This window comes from Pipra filicauda, unplaced genomic scaffold, assembly GCF_003945595.2.
Source record: "Pipra filicauda isolate LSUMZ 115617 unplaced genomic scaffold, ASM394559v2 scaffold138_size1969278_pilon, whole genome shotgun sequence".
Taxonomy (NCBI): Eukaryota; Metazoa; Chordata; class Aves; order Passeriformes; family Pipridae; genus Pipra; species Pipra filicauda.
In genome coordinates, this window is record NW_024103862.1 from 1,426,842 (window position 1) to 1,446,300 (window position 19,459).

Sequence of the window (19,459 nt, forward strand, 5' to 3'; positions counted from 1 at the left end):
GCCCCATCCAACCTGGCCTTGAACACTTCCAGGGATGGGGTACTCACAATTTCTCTGGGCAATTGTTCTGGTATCTCACCATCCTCACAGTAAAGAATTTCTTCCTAATATCTAATCTAAGCATATTCTCCTTCTGTTTATTTCTATACATTAGCTTTGATTCGCTTTTCAGAAATGTCACTGGATTTCCTTTGGTCTTATACCACTATGTCCAAGAAGAGATGTGGAGTTTTCTCCTGTGTCACAGACATCTCATTGCAGGCCTGGATCCATCCCAGGTCAGGAGCCAGGCTGCTGTCATGTCCTCATGGAGCACAGAGTGGCAATGCCAGCCTAAAGGCTCCTCTCCTGAAGGTCCCCCATCCTATTGCTGTGATGCAGCACACACACAAGCAACTTGCGAGCTGTGCTGTGAACCTGGGCAGTGACCTGGTCTGGAGGAAGAAAAGCTCTGTAAATTATTTTTTTCTGGCTCTTGACTCTGAGTGAGATCTCTGGTCTTGGCCCCAGGCCATTGTGTTGGCTCTGCTGAAGCCTCTTGCTTTGTGCCACAGGGAAAAGAGTGAGTAAAGGGCCAAGTGGGTGGGAACTTCTTGCTGCCTGAGTCCGCAGATCGAGAAACCATAGACCGAGGAGTATAATTTAGGAGATATCACCTGTGTGGTCCTGTACAGGCTAATGTGGAGAAAGAGAGACACCCCCAATGGGCAATTCAAATCCTCATGTGGCTGAATTACCCTCTGGAGGAGTTTTCAACTTCCCTTTGACTATGTGGGGAGCCCACAGGGGCTAATTTGAATGCCTTAGTTCAGTGCCTGAAGTTATGTGGGATGCATCTGGGTCTTTCCTTCTTTTTCTCTCAGCTTTGTTATTGACAAGAATCTGACAGTAAATAAGTGTTTGCAAAAATGATCTTGGGCAAATGAGTCATTTTAAAGATGGAAATGAGTCATTTTAAGGTGGGTGGGGTTTTGCATACTGCCTGGAGGGCTTTTCTGAGGGCCATCAGCTGAAGACAGATTTTCAAAAGCTGAGCATGTGGGGGGCCTGTTGGTTGGTGTCTTCTTTGTGGATGTGGTCCTGAGTGACAAGTAGGAGCTTGGTGGTGAGGAGGGCTTTGGGATATCTGGCCCTTGCTCAGGCACTGGGCCAGCAGCTGGACTCCTGAGTGCCAAGTACTTGGGAACCAAAGTTCCTCTGATGATCTGCCTTTATTTGTAAGAGGCTGCCACAATTTTGAGCAAGGTCACTCCTAACAGGTTTTTCATCCCACTGTGTTTAACCCAGGGCCTGTTTGCAGTCTGTGGCTTGCTGACGGGCTGCTACCTCTGCTGCTGTCTCTGCTGCTGCTTCAATTGCTGCTGTGGAAAGTGTAAACCCAAGGCACCCGAGGGGGAACAGCAGGAGTTTTGTGTGTCTCCAGAAGATTTGGAAGAGCAAATTAAGAACGACATGGAAAGAGGTGTGTATTGTAGGGGCTTACTGTGTGGCAAGGCTGTTCAAAACAATCTTTAAAGCCTGCAGTCCAGATGTTCTGCTCGCAGTGCTGAGGCTGCTTCCAGACTTCAGTGGAGATGTGCCAATTCACTCTAGCTAAGACCATGACCCAGTGAACTTCCCAAGTTACATATTAATGCAAAAATAAAATTATGGCACTAACAGCTAAATATCTCCTGTATCTCTTATGAGACGCTTAAACATTAAAAGTCTCAGGACTTATCATAAGAGGTGATGTTCACCCTGTAGCCCCCATGCCCACATTGCTTCATATCCTAGATCCTGTACTCACACATTAGGCTCTGCTGGAGTGCTGCTTGTCATATCTGATTGGCCTGAATAAGCTGTTGTTTGGGTTCTATTTATGTAAAATTTATCCCTGCCTATGATGGACTAACTGTACCCATTCAAGAAGAACCTTCAAGAAAAAATGCAATGTTTCCAGCAGTGTAGTTGCACAGTAACCCAAAAGTTTGCATAGAAGCTGCTGTGGTCCTGCCCCTCTCCCATCCAGCCCTCAAGCTGCTCATTCTCTTCTGCACCGGCAGTAGCAATTCTGCTACTTCACCAGGCCCCAGATCTCAGATAAAATCCAGGTGAGAACTAATCCTCTCAAAAATGTATGTAGTTCCTGGCCCATTTAATTCCCAGCTGTGCTCCACGGTGGGACAGGTCAAGCACCAACTCAGGAGCAAGAGTACCCAGACAGGAACATGGGCCTGGGGAAGAGGGAAGATCTTCACAGTAGGTTACCCTCTTTTCTTGATTTTGCTGCATTCCCTCAGCTATATGTTCAGGTTTTGGCTATACCAAGGAATGATGGTGATTTTCTGATTGGCACTAGTGTGGGTTGCATACTTTGAAAAAACAGCCCTGTCCTAATCTGCTGGAGAGAGGCAGAGTTTTGCCTTCATCTTTAGGGGTAGCAGAAACATCTCGAACTGGTTAGCTGTGCACAGGGTGAGACATACAATGATTCTTGCTCCAGCAATATGAAGCCAAGGTACCAGGGGAGGACCTAGGACACTTTTCAGTTGCAAATTTTTATAAACTTAGGATATCAGGATTATGCTTTTTTATGAGGAAGGACCTAAGCAGTCAGCTCACTCTTTCTCTCTTCCATTGTTTTAGAAGATCTTCTACAGTTATATTCTTACATTTATTATGCTTAAATTAGCACTGCCAGATTGCAAATGTCATGTTCCCTTAGCAGGAAAACATTTTTCCCCCCCAACTTTTCACACAAATTTACCCTTCCATAAATATGTAACAAAACACTTGTAGTAGTTGAAACAAATGCTATTTTTATAACTGTTATGCCAATGCGTGGTGGTGTTTTTAAGTTGCTTTTGCCTAGAGGCATATCAAGGTAAATACAGGCAGCTTAAAAATTGATCATACTTGATCAGTCTCTGGAAAGGCAATAAAAACTATTAGTGAAAACTTTATAATCACAATGCATTATTTGAAACAAATCTAATAAACTCTATGTCTTGCAGCACCTGAAAAGTACAAATCTAAAACTGGTCTTCCTCTTCATGAGCCTGTGATACCAAAGTCAACTTTGAAGTATGAAGATGGAAGATGTTTAAATTCTGCCTTTCTTTTTGTTTCTAATTTGGCAGGTATTTTACTCTCTCAAAATCCAGCACAAAATTCCTCCGTGGCAGAAAAAAAATTGCTGCCTCCTTCTGGCACAAGTACCAGGAGGTATTGGTATTCTTTAACTTTAGGCCACCTTGACATCCCTTTACTTCCACCGTCTCACTGAGATACCAACTTAAAAAATAATTTAAAATGTTTAGTGAAGTATCAGTCTGAAAAATTAACACAATGAGGAATTATGGTTTTTAAAGTATTTAAAAACAATATTAAATATATATGTATATATATTTAATATTATATATTTCTTCAGAAAGAACAAAACTAGGTCTTTTCTTTTTCTCTTGACTTCTCTTCTCTTCTCTTCTCTTCTCTTCTCTTCTCTTCTTTTCTCTTCTCTTCTCTTCTCTTCTCTTCTCTTCTCTTCTCTTCTCTCTTCTCTTCTCTTCTCTTCTCTTCTCTTCTCTTCTCTTCTCTTCTCTTCTCTTCTCTTCTCTTCTCTTCTCTTCTCTTCTCTTCTTTTCTCTTCTCTTCTCTTCTCTTTTCTCTTCTCTTCTCTTCTCTTCTCTTCTTTTTCTCTTCTCTTCTCTTCTCTTCTCTTCTCTTCTCTTCTCTTCTCTCTTCTCTTCTCTTCTCTTCTCTTCTCTTCTCTTCTCTTCTCTTCTCTTCTCTTCTCTTCTCTTCTCTTCTCTTCTCTTCTCTTCTCTTCTCTCTTGCTACATTTTCCTCCCAATCAAAATCAGCGTTCCTCAGTAAAGTAGAATTCTCTTTATTTCAAAATTATTAGAAGAGAGCAATGTATCAGTAATAAAAATGAAAACTTTATGACAAGGGTAAGATGAGCATCTTTTCTACAGCTGAAGGGAAAACAGATACTGCATTTAGAAAAAACTGAATGACAACCAGATCAAACTGTACTTCCTCCCTTCCTTCTCCCCCAGCTTTAGGGATGCTGGCCAGAAAGATGCACCTGATTTTTAGAATGGAAAGGATTATGCTTTTTCACCAGATATTTTCAAATGCTGGTCCATAGAAATTAATACTCATGCCTTCCTTTAGGTAAATAATAGAAATACTCCTGCATGTAATTCAGAGACAAACTGTAATCACTCCTGCAGCAGATTTCATTTTGGAAGAGGAGATCCTATTAGGATCCAAATTCTTTGCATGCCCTCTGCCCACAGACTGAGCATTCTTGCCAGTAATTAATTTCCTTGCTTCCTGCTGTCCCCAGCATCTATATTATTGCTAACCAGAACTTTTTTGCTAAGGTCAAAATGCTCCAGCTAAGATTTTCAAGCTACGCTTCTCAAGCTAAGGCCACACTTAAAGTTATCCACATATTTTGCAGTCACTCATTGCTTTTCCGAGGACAAAACATCACCATTTCTGATGCTAAAACCCTCAGAGAGCGAGTCCCCAGCAGCTGTTGCTGTGGGAGTCGAGATTTAGACTTCATCTATTGAATCGACGCAACGATAATAATTTTCAGTCCCTCACATTTGTCATTAACAAAATTGAGGTTTTTAACAGTTGACTTCATTCCTCAAATTAACATACCATAAAACATAATTATTAGTGGAAAAAAAAAAAAAAGATGTGTGGCCAAAAATCAGTGATCCATTCCCTAAAATGTAAAAGCAAAGTGAGTTGTCACTGAAATCAACACAATCATGTCAAAGGCATCAGTTCTATTGAAATGCTATTTGTCTAGAGAGAATTTCTAGGGGAATTCATACTCCTCTAGATGAAGGTTTTAGTCAAATATTTTAATCAAATACATATATAGTTTTAGTGCTCAGCTAGTACAATATTTCCCTTGAGAGATTCATTTTAGAGCATACATTTCCATAGGTAGCATGACCATCAGAACTAAAGAAAATTAGGGGTTTGCAAGCCCTGGCACATACTTAGCTTGCAATGATTTCTTCTCCCAACTATTGATTTGTACTAGAAAACTGTGGCCTAATGTACAATGGAAGACCAACAATTAAATGTTATATTTGTATTATTATATTTTAAACATGAAATTTTTTAGGGTTTCAAATCAAACATGACATTAGAAAGGTACAAGGTAGGGTAATCTGTGGTGTCATGCCATGATGTTAAGGATGGCCTGTGAAAATACACTGGCAGAGGGAAGTACCACTTGCTCATCTGCTGCACGGACACATGCAATAGTTCATCACTCTCCCACACACACGGGGCAGGTTGACAGATTTTGCTTCCACTGAAGTTGATGGCAAAATTTTTGTTAACTTTTTGTGGTCCCAGAGGAGGTGGCATTGGAATTTGAATTGCCTTTGTACTTCAGACTGTAATGAGGCACTCAAAGCAGTTTGGCAGGTTTGTTCTCTCCTTTTTGGTTATCCTTGTAAGAACAATGCAAGGCATTTTACAGAAGATGAATTCTGGGAGAGAGAAAAAAAAGAAAAAGAATAAAAGAACCTGAATAACAAAATACTTTCCCAACTCAGAAGCAGTAAGTTTTTATCACCTCATTGTCTCCTCCGCACTCCATATGATACAAATGTAGGCGAACAGTGAGCAGAAGCTATCTATAGAAAGCAGTTTAAACTGTGAATTCTTCCTCACCTCCATTCTGCAGCTTGCCATTAGCAGACTATATCTGTACAGTTTATTACCCCTGTTCTGATTAAAAAAACCCATCATAAATCTTAGAAAGGTGTAAGCAACAAAATGCTTGGTGAGAGTGTCAGCTCAGAATTGTCTGCAGATCAGCGGGAGGCAACACGACAAATTTGCACTGGGTCCTGTTCTCCTGTTGCACACCTGGGTATCACAGCAAAATGTACTGCTAGTCTTTGCCCTCCATCAGTGATCTTCCAGCAAATGAACAACTTGGAGGCAGCAGAGGGTGGGAGGGAGTGCTGCTTAGAAAACCAGAAAATACACAGCAACTTAAAAATGGATTGGAACTGCCAAACTAATACGAGCCTGAGCTGAGCTCGAAGCATTAATTACTCATATACTTTTAGAAGTTATGAAACACGTCTGTCTTTGACCTTGTGTCTAAATATGGAATTGCCCATACAGAGAAGCTGCCTGGCATTTAATCATTCTTGCCTTTCACCTTGACAGAGTCAAAGTTGTTCTACCCCCACTGAGGGGAAGCCGTATGGCATGCAATTAGATTCCTACTCTGGGTTTAAGTTACTCCTGTACGTTACATCTTTTGCCCATGATTCATCCCGTCAACTGTCATGTAAACAGGAGGAAATGTCAGATGAGGGTTTTTTCTGAACATTCGGTCATTTGGAAAAAAAAGTTATAATTTTTATTCAATTACTGTGAAGGCTCTGTTAGTATCAAGATATAGATAGTCTAGAATTTTTCATGTGAAACACTTCACTAAGATGGCTGAACCTTTAAAAGTCAGTCTCTGAGACCTGAGCCCCTTCCTCCCTACCAAAAAAATGTGGGTTGGAAAGGAGCCCAGGAGAAGGGCAACCAAACCTTGTTTATTATCAGAGGGAACACAACAGCCATCAAGGAACTACGTAAAGACTTCACTTCCCTCCACTCAACTTTCTCCACTCTACAACAAATGCATTTTTATAGATATATTGGAAAAGCAAACACAAAACTGTACAGAATGAGAAAGTACACAGTAGTAAGGATTTAGATAGTGATAATATGAGATTTTGGTAGTTCCAAACTCATTAAAATAGTAATTCCCAGAGTCCTGTTGTATATCTATTATATAAGACTTCAAATTCAATTTAACATTTTTATTTAACTAGCTGGCTTTCAGGATATATGTGATTTCTTCCCTCTCAAGTGTATTACTGCTCATGCATTTTTTCCCTTTTAACTCTCTTCTTTCTTTACTGTTAACTTCAAGACTCATTTCTGTCCCATTCTCACAAGCACTGCCAAGGTTAGTGTTTGCTGACTCACAACAGTGCTCATTATATTCAGACATTTGCAGGAACAAGCACTTGCTATTGGAACAGGCAGGAACCTTGAGCCTGCAATGTCTGCAAAGCACCAGGTACGGCAAATGTCCAGTTTAACAGCAGCAGCAATAGTCACCCAGAAACCTGCCGTTATATGAGGACAAGGAGTTAGAGCATCTGTAGACTCGGTGTGGGCATTGCCACCTCTTCAGTACCCACCCAGCTGTCCATGAAACCAAGACTAAGCTGTAACCAGAACCGCGGATGAAATGCTGCAGTGCTAACAAGAAATCTGACTTTGTAGCAAGTGGAGGGTTCTTACATTTTTATTTGTCCTCCTCCCCAATTTAGATGGAGAAACTCCTATCGTGCTTCAGCCAACTAACGTAACGGAGAAGACGCAACTAATTGGGGACAGCCATCGGAGCTATCGCACAGACTCCTAGAGCAGGAGAGCATGACCTGTTGGTGCTGCTCACTGAGTCTCACAGCAAGAAAAAACACGCGATAAGTTCTGCAGCCTGTGTTTGTAGTTGTCTTTAAGCTAATCAAGAGTAAACTGAGAGTTATTTCCTATCAAGGCAGAATCTTCCTCTAGGCCACTTCCAATAGGCTGATAACCTGCACTGTGCATGGAGATATCTATGGCCAGTACAGAGCTCTACAGACCAGCATGCTGGTCTCTCATGGCATCAAACTGCCAGGCTTAACATGGTCTTTCCCTCTAGTAATATTCCCTTTGGTATAGTTGCTCTTCTCCCTGCCCTTAGCTATAGTTTCACCTCCCAGACACAGTATCTTTCCAGACACACTGGCTCCACCTCTCCCTGTTCCAGGAACTTTCCTTGCATGCAGCAGTTTTGCTGGATGTGAAACATTCCTGTGAGGGAGCCCAGGAAGTGCTCTTTAGCAGACCTCAGGGGGAAAGTTGGTGGCAAGACAGACAGGACTCTCCTTCCCAGAGGGAAAGTGCTCTTTGGAAAGCAGCTACTGGCTTGCTGGGACCCAGCTCTGGTAATTATAAACCTGAGCCAGGACAAAGTGCTTGGGAACTCTTCTGCTGGTGGTAACTGTTCAGGTCACTCCAAATCCAGGAGCTTCATTGAGAAGCACACACTGGCTCTGTGTCTTCCCCTGCACAAGCTGAAAACCCATGAGACAGTGGGCAAATGCCACACGGAGAGGAAGGCTGGTCCTGGGCTGCCCCAGACCTTCTCTCCTCTTCTCACAGTCCTGTGGCAAAGGTCCCCCATTTGCTTCCCAGCCAACAGCTTTCTGCCAGCTGGCTTATTCCCCATACCTGAGCCCCAGTGTTTTCTGGCCCCACTGCCCTGCTGGCACTAGGCTGGGAGCCATCACACCAGTGCAGGCACTGGGGCTGTGGGGAGCAGTGAGGACTTGGCAGGGAAGGCAAGCAGCAAAGGAGTGAGTGTTCTCCTCACTAGCTCATCGGGGCAAGACTGAATCCTCTCCTCTCCCCTAGGCCCAGGGGCTTTAAGAGCACATGACATGATTTTAAATTAAGAGTTAGAGATGAGGTGTACGTTCAAGTGTACCACTCCACAAGTCAGTGGAGATATATGTGGGTATAGCTAAATCAAGCACAAAGAAATTAGGCCACTGATTTGTAAGAGCTAAAGGAATATCTCTTAGATCTTAAATTTAGCACTTCACTGATTTGACATAGTAGTTTAAGTCCAAGATTTCTCCTTATTGATCATGTTACATCAGTCATTGTCAGTTCTGTGCATATATTATTTTTGTGTGCTGTGGTCTAAAGGGGGCCGCATGTTCCACTAAATTATACAAACCAAGGAATATATAACTAGTCAAAAGTGTTATTCCCGTGCTTAGAATTGGATCCCACAGTTGTGAAACATTATTATCTTCCTTCTATTCTCACCTTCCACAGCAAATGTCATCCAGCTGCAGCTAAACATATGGGAAAAGAGTGTTTTTTGTAGCACCAGTTGTAATTCCAAAGTCAAGAAATACTACTTTCAACATTTCTTTAAATGTCCCATAACACATGGACATTTTAAAGGCCATTACTTCCAGTTCAGGTTATATATCTGTTCTCTGAGTGCATGCACTGGGGCCAGCCAATGCTCACATTCCCCTCAGAAATGGCCCCGGTTTTCTTCTTCACAAAAGAGGGAAGGTCTTGGCATGGCTGAGGCTGCGCACAGGCCCTCGCTTCCCTCCTACCCATGGGCTACTCTTGGTCCTCACTTGCACATTGCAAATGATTTTGGGGACCACTCATTGGTACATAAATCCAGATCACGCTCCTGCAACCTGCACCCACTCGGCACAAACACATCTTTTGGCTTTCTTCACTATTACCCTTTGCAGGGTGTTTGCTCTGGTATAAGACCTTATCCCTGAATGAAGGAGTAGGGAGACCATGTAGTATATAACAAATCTGCAAGCAAAGACATTTCCTAAGTTTCACTGTCTGGGAAAGAAATTCACCATGAAAATGTCCAAATGTTACATAGTGACTGTTTCCAGCAGAGAGTTAAAAGAGGCATTGGGAGAAAAATCTGGTGTAAAGCTACATCAAACTATATGTGGAATCCTTTCCAATGTGAAATCTGTCCTCCTGCTCCCATGAAAGTAATTGGAAATTGCACCTTTGATTTCAACAACAGCTACAGAGCAGGCATAAAGCCAAGGAGGAAAGAGTAAATCCCGTAATAACAAAAGCAACTGGAGAATTTTTTCACATGCAATATCTTCAATGTCCCTCAGGAGCCCACTCTATGGGCCAGAGCCAAAGTTCACTGAAATCAAGGAAATGATCTCCATGGGCTTGAGATGTACCACAAGTCATGTGGTTCTTATTTACACTTTTTAAATGAGAGATTTTTCTTGGGAAAGATTTATGATTTGATCTCACAGTGCGATGCAAAGGTGGACAAGCTGCTGCATGTTTGCAAATCCTTTTTACAGACATAGAGATTTGTACAGAAGAGCCACAATGCATTATCTCAGCTAGCAAAAAAACTCAGAATTAATCAGTGACCAAACCTCTGAGTGGGTTGTCCAGGACCTGCAGCTTAAAGATCTGAGCATCTGAACCCATGGCTTAATATCAAACAGCAAACTTAGTTTTTAGAGGGCCTTTGCCTCTCTCATTGATGTGAAGATCAGCTGTTCTGAGGACATGTAGAGAAAGGGTAAATCAGAATTTCAGGACTTAGCTTTTCAGTGAGATTTTGTTTGCTTTTCAGAAAAATTCCTAACATGAATATATGCTTACATGATCTGTTTCTGCGTACAGTTCAACTGCACACCCAATAATCTTCTCGAAATGTACAGATCCTCAAATTTTTGCTCTGTTTTGCTACATTTATTTATATGTAAAGAACCATGTATTCAAATCTACCTTGGCTGTCAACCACTCTGACTAATAAAGGTTGTATGTATGAATTTATGTAGCACTCCCTTTACCTTTCCACATTAACAACTTCATTCCGGTAACAGCAAGAGAAGCTGTTGAGACAGCTGTCCAAAATTATGGCTTTGCAAGTGGCAACTCAGGGTTTCCCCGAAGAGGAACTAAGTCCTGGATTGCAGCAGATGTGCCTACCTATGCAAAGCAGCCAGAGCTATACCTGCACATTACAAGTCCTTTATCCAATGCAGAAAACTTGACTACATAAAAAAAAAAATCATCAGTGTGACAAAGTGATGTAATACAGCAGTTTTACAGGTATCAGAGCCTCTATGAAATAATTTCCCCAGTGAAGGGTGTGTGCAGAGAGTGAAACCATGATGCTGCTGAGGACAACAGCAGAAGTCCAGAGACATCCAGCATGTCACTCAGGGGTTTTGCACCAGTCCAAGAGCCAGCACAGAGTGCTAGATAAGTGCTACAAGGCAGGAGTATTTCTCACTAGGATGGTATCCAGCCTCTGTGACCACAGAAGCCCAAGCATTCGAAAAATGGACAAGGGGCAACTGTTTTGGCTGGATGTATTCTCAAATATCCATCCCTTTTTGTGTTTAGATATTAACACATACCCAGATTCACTCAAAATACCAAACAGAAGAGGCATGATAGAAGATTTAGGCATACTACCATGTAACCAGTTATTTATGTAGTTTGTGCATTTTTCTCCCCACAAGTTTGTGAGATAAGGCACTCTGTTTAATCTGAAAAGCTTCAAATATAATTGTATGTATTTAATTTCATTACCTACCTTCCATTAGAATGAATACTGGTATTATTTCAGTCAAAAAGAGTTACATCTCTGCCTCTTTTTAGAATAAAATCTAAAAGAAATCTAAAGAAAAATTAAGAAGTATACAAAACTGAGTACAGTTAAAATTATTGATTTATTTTTCTGTGTTATCATTCCTGTAGAAAAGATGATGTTCATTGTGCTGTTACAAAGCAGGGTGAAAGACCATAGCAACCCCCTTCCTTCCCTCCACAAACTAAAGTCAGCTCAGTCATCACATCCGGCTTCTCCTTTTGCTTTGAGAGATGAACAGGTACAGAGTTTCTTACAAGAGGACTCGGTCCTTTGTGCCAGTGTCACCTGTCTCAGGGTTGGGAAGGCAGTAATAATGGTAGCAGACACCTACAAGATAATAGAAAGACACTAGTAAAGACACACAATTTCCCACTAAGTGGGAGAGTTAATACATGCTAATCGTAGAATGGTTTGGGTTGGAAAGGACCTTAAAGATCATCTAGTTCCAACCCCACTTCCATGGGCAGGGATGCACCCACCAGGTTGCTCAGAGCCCCGTCCAGCCCAGCCCTGAACACTTCACTGGGCTGAATCTGGAAACGTTGTGGCAGTATGCAAATATATAGATACAGCCCTATTCTGTAAAAGTGGAGTCTAAACATTCGGAGGAGAGGAGGCTTGGAAAAATGACCCTCAGCATTTCAACATCCTAATTAACTGTGATGAGATAAAGGGATCTCAACAGGTATCCTCCTGCACGGGCTTGCTTTGTCGTTAAGTTGAAGTATGAACAACGTACACCCTGTTTTCCTTTAGAAATTCACGGGGTGTTGGCAGTCCCACATCAGGCGCGGCACTCGCAGTTCCCGCAGGAACAGCCGCTCCTGAGAGTCAGCGAGAGGCTCGGTTTGCAATGAGGCCGGATCCCTTCGAGAGAAACAGCCGTATCTGCAAAACGTCAAAGAGATGTGTAAACGCACTTCGAAAAACAGGGGGGGGGAAGGGGAAAAAAAAAAAAACAACGTCTCCTTCGAGCCGGAATCGAACCAGCGACCTAAGGATTCCCGCGGGGCGAACACCTCTACAGTCCTCCGCTCTACCAGCTGAGCTATCGAAGGGACCTGCCACTCACCCCGCCGCCACACTCTAAGAGCGTAGCCCGGATCGCTCCGCGCATGCGCGGGCTGCACGGCTCTCAGGCGGGCCTTAGCCGGGCCGGACCTGGGTGGGAGCGGCCCCTGTTTCAGGCCGGGCCTATGCCAGGCGGGGCCTGTGTCGGGCCTGGGGCGCTGCAGGGGCGCTGCAGGAGCGCCCTGGGGCCCGGCTGGGGGGTCCCTCCGGTATTGAGCTATAGAGGTCTGTGGAGAAAACCCTACTCCTGTGCGGGGCCAGTGGCGCAATGGATAACGCGTCTGACTACGGATCAGAAGATTGTAGGTTCGACTCCTGCCTGGCTCGCAGTTGTTTTTTTCTACTCTCCGGTCACCGCCCCAAGTACCACGCAGGGGGGGGAAGCTTTTTCATCTGATCTCAGCATGCTGACCATTTTTATCTTTCACTCTCTCAATCTTCTTTTCTCTTCTCCTCATCTCATCTCACCATCCTGACTTCATCAGGAATTGTAGTGGTAGGACAAAGAGTAATGGGTATCAATTGAAAGAGGGGAAATTTAGGTTAGATATTGGGAGAAAATTCTTCACTTTGAGGCTGGTAAGGCACTGGTACAGGTTGCCCAGAGAGGTTGTGGATGTCTCGACCCTACCAGTGTTCAAGGCCAGGTTGGATAAGGCCTTGAGCAACTTCATCTAGTCCCAGCCTGGCATGGGGGTTGGGACCGGATGATCTTTAGGGTCCCTTCCAACCCCTTAACATTCTATGATTCTCTGATTTAACCCCATCTGTCCACCCAGCATGTCATTGGAGCGTTGCATCTCCCAAAGCAAAACACCATTGTAGGCTTAAACTTTTCAAACCATTCAAAGATACAGCTTGTCAAATGCTTTAACTGTGCCAGCAACTCAACTTGATTAACACACCAACACATTACATGGGGGAAAATCATTTGGGCCCAAACAGAGGAGCAGTGTGCTCGGCATTGGCCCGACACGCTATGGTCAGTCTTACAAACCACAGCCAAGAAAACAAACAGTCTCTGAAGGCAGCTGCAATGCTGCTGTGATGAAGACTAATGGATAATGGTGATTATCCACTAGCCTTGAGAAGGGCAAGAGCACTCTCGTTGTGCAGTTGAATGAAAAGTGTATGATTTTTGCAACAAAACAAACATTTTTGGTGTCTATAAAGACTATGCACGGTATAAAGAACAGCTTGCATTGTATAAAGCATTGTATGAAGAGCAGAAAGGAGAAGCGAGGAAGGCATCCGCCATGTTTAGATTTGAGAGTAGCCATAGTCATTGACTCATAGAATGGTTTGGCTGAAGGGACCTTTAAAGGCCATCAAGTCCAAACCCCTGCAATGAGCAGGGACTCTTCAACTCAATCAGGTTGCCCAACCCGACCCTGAATGTTTTCAGGGATGGGGCATCTACAACCTCTCTGGGCAACCTGTTCCAGTATTTCACCAATCCCATTGTAAAAAACTGCTTCCCTATATCCAACCTAAGCCTACCTCTTCCAGTTTAAAGCCATTGCTCTTTGTCCTATTACTGCACGGCCTTGTAAAAAGTCCCTCTCCAGCTCTTTTTGCAGGCCCCCTTTAGGTACTGGAAGGTGCTCTAAGGTCTCCCTGGAGCCTTGTTTTCTCCAGGCTGAACAATTCCAACTCTCTCACCCTGTCTTCATAGGAGAGATGCTCCAGCCTTCTCATCATCTTCATGTCCCTCCTCTGGACTCTCTCCAATAGGCCCACGTCTTTCCTGTGCTGATAACCCCAGAGCTGGACACATCAGTCTGTGGATTGAGCACTAGTTTCCTATAAAAAGTGAATGAATAAATAACTGAGTTACAAATAAGTAACTGAGGCAGCTCAATAGTGATCTTAGCATTTGGAATCGGTGTGCCGTACACTGCCGCGAAGGGCGCTGGTGACGGTCACGATGTAAGGGGGCACCAAAAGGGATGCGAGCCAGGCAGGAGTCGAACCTACAATCTTCTGATCCGTAGTCAGACGCGTTATCCATTGCGCCACTGGCCCCCGCACGTGGCAGTGGCCCCGGCTGTCGCCCCCTCATGGAGCCCCCGTCCCGCCGCTCGGCCCCTGCTCGACGGCGGAGCAGGGCGCATGCGCGGGGCTCCGGGCGGGGCGGGGCGGGGCGGCTCCTTGTGCGGCCGCTGGGGGGCGGGCAGCAGGTCCCTTCGATAGCTCAGCTGGTAGAGCGGAGGACTGTAGAGGTTCGCCCCGCGGGAATCCTTAGGTCGCTGGTTCGATTCCGGCTCGAAGGAGACGCCAAACTTTTTCCTTCCCCACTTGGGAATTTTTTGGTCCCTCGGTAAGGAACAGGAGGGCGGCTACGCTACCTCTCAGGCGGACGCTCCTAGAGCCGTTTCGACCATGTATGGTACGAAAGCAAGTCACATCTTTTTTTTTTCTTGGAGGGGGAAACAAACAAAAAAAAATTACTGCAGAGGTGGCAGCCCCGCGGTAAACATTGAAATCCTTGTTGCAGCAATGCTTTGGGAAGTGCTTAGTTTTTTCTCATCATAATATTCATTATTATCATTATTGTTATTATTATTATATTTAATTATACTAAAAGATATTATAATTTAATAAGATTTAATTCATTATATTTTATAATAACCACAGCATTTTTAAGGGAAGGGACCTCTGGAGATCATCTAGTCCAACCTCCCTGCCAAGGCAGGGGTACCTAGAGCAGGTTACACAAGAACGCATCCAGGTGGGTTTTGAATATCTCCAGAGAGGGAGACTCCACCACCTCCCTGGGCAGCCTGTTCCAGAGCTCCGCCACCCTCAATGTAGAGAATTTCTTCCTTGTGTTGAGCTGGAACTTCTTATGTTTTAGTTTATGTTCATTGCTCCTTGTCCTGTCAGTGGGCACCACTGAAAAGGGTCTTGCACCATCGTCATGGCACCCGCCTTTGAGATATTTATATGCATTAATGAGAACCCCTCTCAATCTAATAATGTATACTTGACATCCTCCTATGTGAAGCCAAAAAAATTAAGCATTTTTATCTCAATCTTAGCTATTTTTGTTAGATCATCTTTTCCAAGGTAGTCCTTAGTATGCTAGTTCAGCTCTGGACAGTCTCTCCGCATTTCGCATGTTGCTTTCCATGCTGCCAAATAATCCTTACTGATTGTGCTTTCTATGATGCCAGACAATCGTTACGAATGAGGGCTGTGAACATTCTGGCTGATAGGAGTGGAAGAAAGTGCTCCACAGTCTCTTGACTTAGCGCAACAGACACGATGTTTGGTCCTTTGGTTGTGCCATAAAGGAAGTTGTTCTAGGAGAACATGGAGCAGAGGGAGAGGGGCCATAGAGGTCCTTTATACAGAAGGGGGTTAGTGCAGACAGGAGTGGGCTTGCTTAGGATATAGTTAATAAGAAAGCCAGCGCTCATACTCTGCTTTCCCCCCCTGTTTTCTATTGTTTCCTTTTTCCTTCAAGTCTTCTTTTCCATTACAGGCACTACATAGGGTGCAGAAAAACATGCTTGGCAACAGCTCCTTGCTTGGAGAAAGTAAACATGTCTGAAAGCATCCAAATCTGTCTGCATAGCAGGGGAAGAATGGAAGTGAAGTTTTCTCCTTCAACAGAACGATGACTGAGTCTTGTCTCCTTGTGAGAGCGTTTCTCTGGGGTAGATTTCATATATGAGAGCAAAGAAGACCCACTCCCTGTGGGAATATAATGCAAGTAAGATTATCAGCAGGGAAACAGATTTATGAAACTCAGCAGGAGTCAGACCTGCAAGCTGCTCATCTGTAGTTACATGCTTTGTCCCTAGCTCCAGACACCTCTATATTAATTAGTATGGTTTTGTGTGTGTGTATGGACACACACATAGACACCAACAACAATCTTTTCTCCTTTCTCTTCCAGCACGGTGCAGTGCATCCCTCTCAGAAACTGGTTCAGGAGAAATCCAGGCATGAAAAACCTGCCCATCAGAGAATAGAGGCACCAAGGTGAGCAAACATTAAGGAAAGACATTTTCTTAGGTGTCTGTTGTCCATACATATTTGCGCTCACCAGCCATCAAACCTAAATCGAAAATCTAGAAGTACATCCCTGTGCCACTCCCCAGTGTGGGTCAGGGCACAGACTCCATTCAGGGCCAAAGATTTACTTTTTTCATAAAATTCTCCCCTTCCTATATAAACATCTCTGAACTCCTTTGTTCCTTTTCACTGATTCAGTGGAAACTCTTCTCCTAAATGATAGCTCACAAAATAAAAACATGCTCAGGGTTTCTTCTGGAGAACGGACCATCTCCTTTCCCCCTCCAGCTCCATCTCTAGGACATTTTTTTCCCCTACCCACCCAGAAAGTATTGACACACATGCATTTCTGTGTAGCAGTGTATGTCCCATAAGGGAGAATGAAATCCAGGAAAGAAAAATAACAAAAACAAAAATGAAAACCCTCACAAAATGTAGACACTGATCTCAGGACTTACTTTATGCTAAGCAACTACTGTGCCTCTTGAGGAACAGCCTGTTACATTCATGTGACCGCTTAGTTCAGCTTCCCACTCTTCTAGAACATGCTCATGGATCTAAAAGTACTAAACACTTTTTACTCCAGTAACATCCTATTCAGTGCTTAGATGATTGTGTAGCTTGCGAAATATGTCATTTATGAGCAAGTTATTAGTGACGGTGACCTGCAAGTACTTAATTATTTTCATATCTGGTCTCCAGTGAGGGCAAATAATGAACTGTGTGTGTACACCCTATTCAATCATTTGTATCACTTAATAATGAATTATGCCAGAGATTACAAAAACCCCATTCATATGCTGAGCAGGATATGGAGGTACCAATACAACTTCTTCATTTTAAACCAAGCTTTCCTACTTTTTTCCTCCATCCATGCACAGTGGAGTGGGACTCTCAGGGCAAACCAGCATTAGGAGATGGGGTGGGACTCTCAGGACAAACCAGGATTAGGAATACGAGGTTTGGACAGCTGACAGCAGGCAAGGAGTGAAAAACTAGCAGCAGCGAGCCAGGCAGGAGTCGAACCTACAATCTTCTGATCCGTAGTCAGACGCGTTATCCATTGCGCCACTGGCCCCCAGATGTTGAAATTTCTCAATGAGAGTGGTCCTTGGTCTCTAGCCCAGGGCTCCTGCCTGGCCCCAAAGGGAAGACCCTGATTTCCAGCATCACCAAAATGCAGAGGTTGCACAGTGAAAATCCCAATTTCTGTGTCCAAGCTCCATATCTGATGTCGCTCCACTGCGATTAAGACTTTTGCAAGTGCAAGCTGAGAACAAGTCACATTGTGTCACCTGCTGCAATATCTGTGCTGAAAGGAAAAAAAGAAAAACATCGTATCATCCAGTTCCCAAATTCTGGCAGTTGTCTCATGCCAGACACAATACAGACACAGACAGTTGCTCATGGACTCTGTCATGCCCCTGCCTCTAGCAGCCATTTGGGCCAGCAGAGCCTGCCGATTCCCATGGTGTCTGGAGGAGGAATCCCACCTGGTGGGAGGAGATGGGATCTGCCACTTCTATGGTCCTGTGGCAATGAGCCTTGTAGCCTTCATCCCATGCTTGGTCCTGCCTCCTTGGAAGGATCCCAGAGCAGACAGACAGGGCCTGCAGGGCTGGAACAGGCTGTGTGGTGCAGTGCAGAGCTGATCTGTTCAGAGGGAAAAGGGCAACTCTGAAGGCAGCAAGATAGCATCAGCACCTCGTCTTCCAGGGAACCCCCACGCCACTGTCACACCAATACCTCTCCCATTACAACGTGCCTGACTCAGTCTGCACGTTGGTTCCTGCCCCAGACTCCGAATTACTCTTGGTCTAGGCCCCATAATTTTTTCCTGCAGCTCAGCTGCCAGAGACAATGCTCTTTTGGACTGCCAGAACAGTCTTTGTCTTTGAATTCATACAAAGCATCACACTGGTACTTCACAAAGGAGACCAGTGTCCCCATGACTGTGGTCTTGGTCACTTGATAGGCTCCCCAAAGGCCACAAGATCCCAGAGCTTGTTTTACAGTTTTTACTCATCAATCACATGCAAACTAAGTTTTGCTTTTCCAGGAACAGCCAGGGATTTATAACATTCTTGATGCAATCTCAGGATTTCTTGGTGACGCTTGCTGCCTGCTTTTCTGAGCCCTTTGATTACCTTACAGCAGTCAAATATGTTGACCCAACATTGATAATAACTTGTGTGTCAGTGAGCTGCAAGCTTCTTTCCAGTGGTATCCTTTGATTGCTGTTTGATTTCTGGTATGACACTTGTCTATTCAGGCTTTCATAAGCAGGTCTGTACCAGAGAGAGACAGGACACTGGAAACAAACTCTGCATATTTAGCCCTAGTTTCATTAGGCAAATGAAAACCAAAACAAAGCAGTTAAGCAGTGCTGAACATTAGGTAGCATGGAAAAACATGAATAGCTCTTTTTTCATTCCTTAGAAGCAGGATGGGATTCATGCAACCTGCTGCCAGGGAAAATGCCGGGAGCTGTTGGAGACAGACATTAATCACTGTAACCCTATTTGAACATGCATTGCTACTGTGCTTCCCTCAGCAGTGGTGATTTTGCCTGACTATACGTGATAAGTGATGGCTTTTGGCTTGATTTGCTTGTGAGTGCTTCTTCCAGTCATGGACTATCCTGTGGGGTACTGAAGATATTATGTTTTGGATAACAATCAAGATGTTGAGGATGAAGTTTGAAAGGAGGATGAGCCAGTTTAGCATCTCCTTGCTACAAAGTAAAGAGGTCCCACTTCTCCTCCCCTCTTCTCCACTGCCCTCAACTACACAACTTGCCTCGTCCTTGCTCTGGCAGTCGATGGTCACTGCAGGCACCTGAGTTAACTTGATAATCCAGTAAAAAAGCGGGTAATTTTCCAAGGGTCAACCAGGTGAATCAGCTCAGGTGGTGTGCAAATGAGGGGACCAGACTTTGCAGCCAGGGCCAACACAAGGGGAGGTGAGAGGCCCAGGCTGCCCCATCCTGCTGGCCAGGCCAGCTCAGCCTCCTACAGGTGCTTGCCCAGCTGCAGCCTGGAGGAGGAGTGTTGTGCTGAGATGATGAAGCAGAAGACATGG

At 44.1% G+C, this 19,459-nt stretch overlaps 1 protein-coding gene, 1 long non-coding RNA gene and 5 other non-coding genes across 7 annotated transcripts in view; 3 read left to right on the plus strand and 4 right to left on the minus strand.

Annotated features, from left to right (window-relative positions):
• DNAJC5B (DnaJ heat shock protein family (Hsp40) member C5 beta) overlaps positions 1 to 7,465 on the plus strand; it is a 31,468-nt gene extending 24,003 nt beyond the window's left edge. The window contains exons 3-4 of the mRNA XM_027748215.1: positions 1,288 to 1,462; positions 7,371 to 7,465. Coding sequence (XP_027604016.1) covers positions 1,288 to 1,462; positions 7,371 to 7,465 — 270 coding nt within the window. The remainder of the gene's footprint in view (positions 1 to 1,287; positions 1,463 to 7,370) is intronic.
• A 3,879-nt stretch (positions 7,466 to 11,344) lies between these two features.
• LOC114002288 lies at positions 11,345 to 12,425 on the minus strand. Its single transcript, XR_005562438.1, has 3 exons — positions 12,357 to 12,425; positions 12,024 to 12,172; positions 11,345 to 11,611 (listed from the first exon to the last, which is right to left on the minus strand). It is a non-coding gene; the product is annotated as an uncharacterized LOC114002288 (long non-coding RNA).
• Positions 12,251 to 12,342, minus strand: TRNAY-GUA. The gene is given in 2 exon segments: positions 12,251 to 12,286; positions 12,306 to 12,342. It is a non-coding gene; the product is annotated as a tRNA-Tyr (tRNA).
• Positions 12,426 to 12,609: 184 nt separating the features above from the next.
• On the plus strand, positions 12,610 to 12,682 carry TRNAR-ACG. The gene has a single exon. It is a non-coding gene; the product is annotated as a tRNA-Arg (tRNA).
• A 1,625-nt stretch (positions 12,683 to 14,307) lies between these two features.
• TRNAR-ACG lies at positions 14,308 to 14,380 on the minus strand. The gene has a single exon. It is a non-coding gene; the product is annotated as a tRNA-Arg (tRNA).
• Positions 14,381 to 14,538: 158 nt separating this feature from the next.
• Positions 14,539 to 14,628, plus strand: TRNAY-GUA. Its single transcript is given in 2 exon segments — positions 14,539 to 14,575; positions 14,593 to 14,628. It is a non-coding gene; the product is annotated as a tRNA-Tyr (tRNA).
• A 2,755-nt stretch (positions 14,629 to 17,383) lies between these two features.
• Positions 17,384 to 17,456, minus strand: TRNAR-ACG. The gene has a single exon. It is a non-coding gene; the product is annotated as a tRNA-Arg (tRNA).
• Positions 17,457 to 19,459: the final 2,003 nt, after the last annotated feature.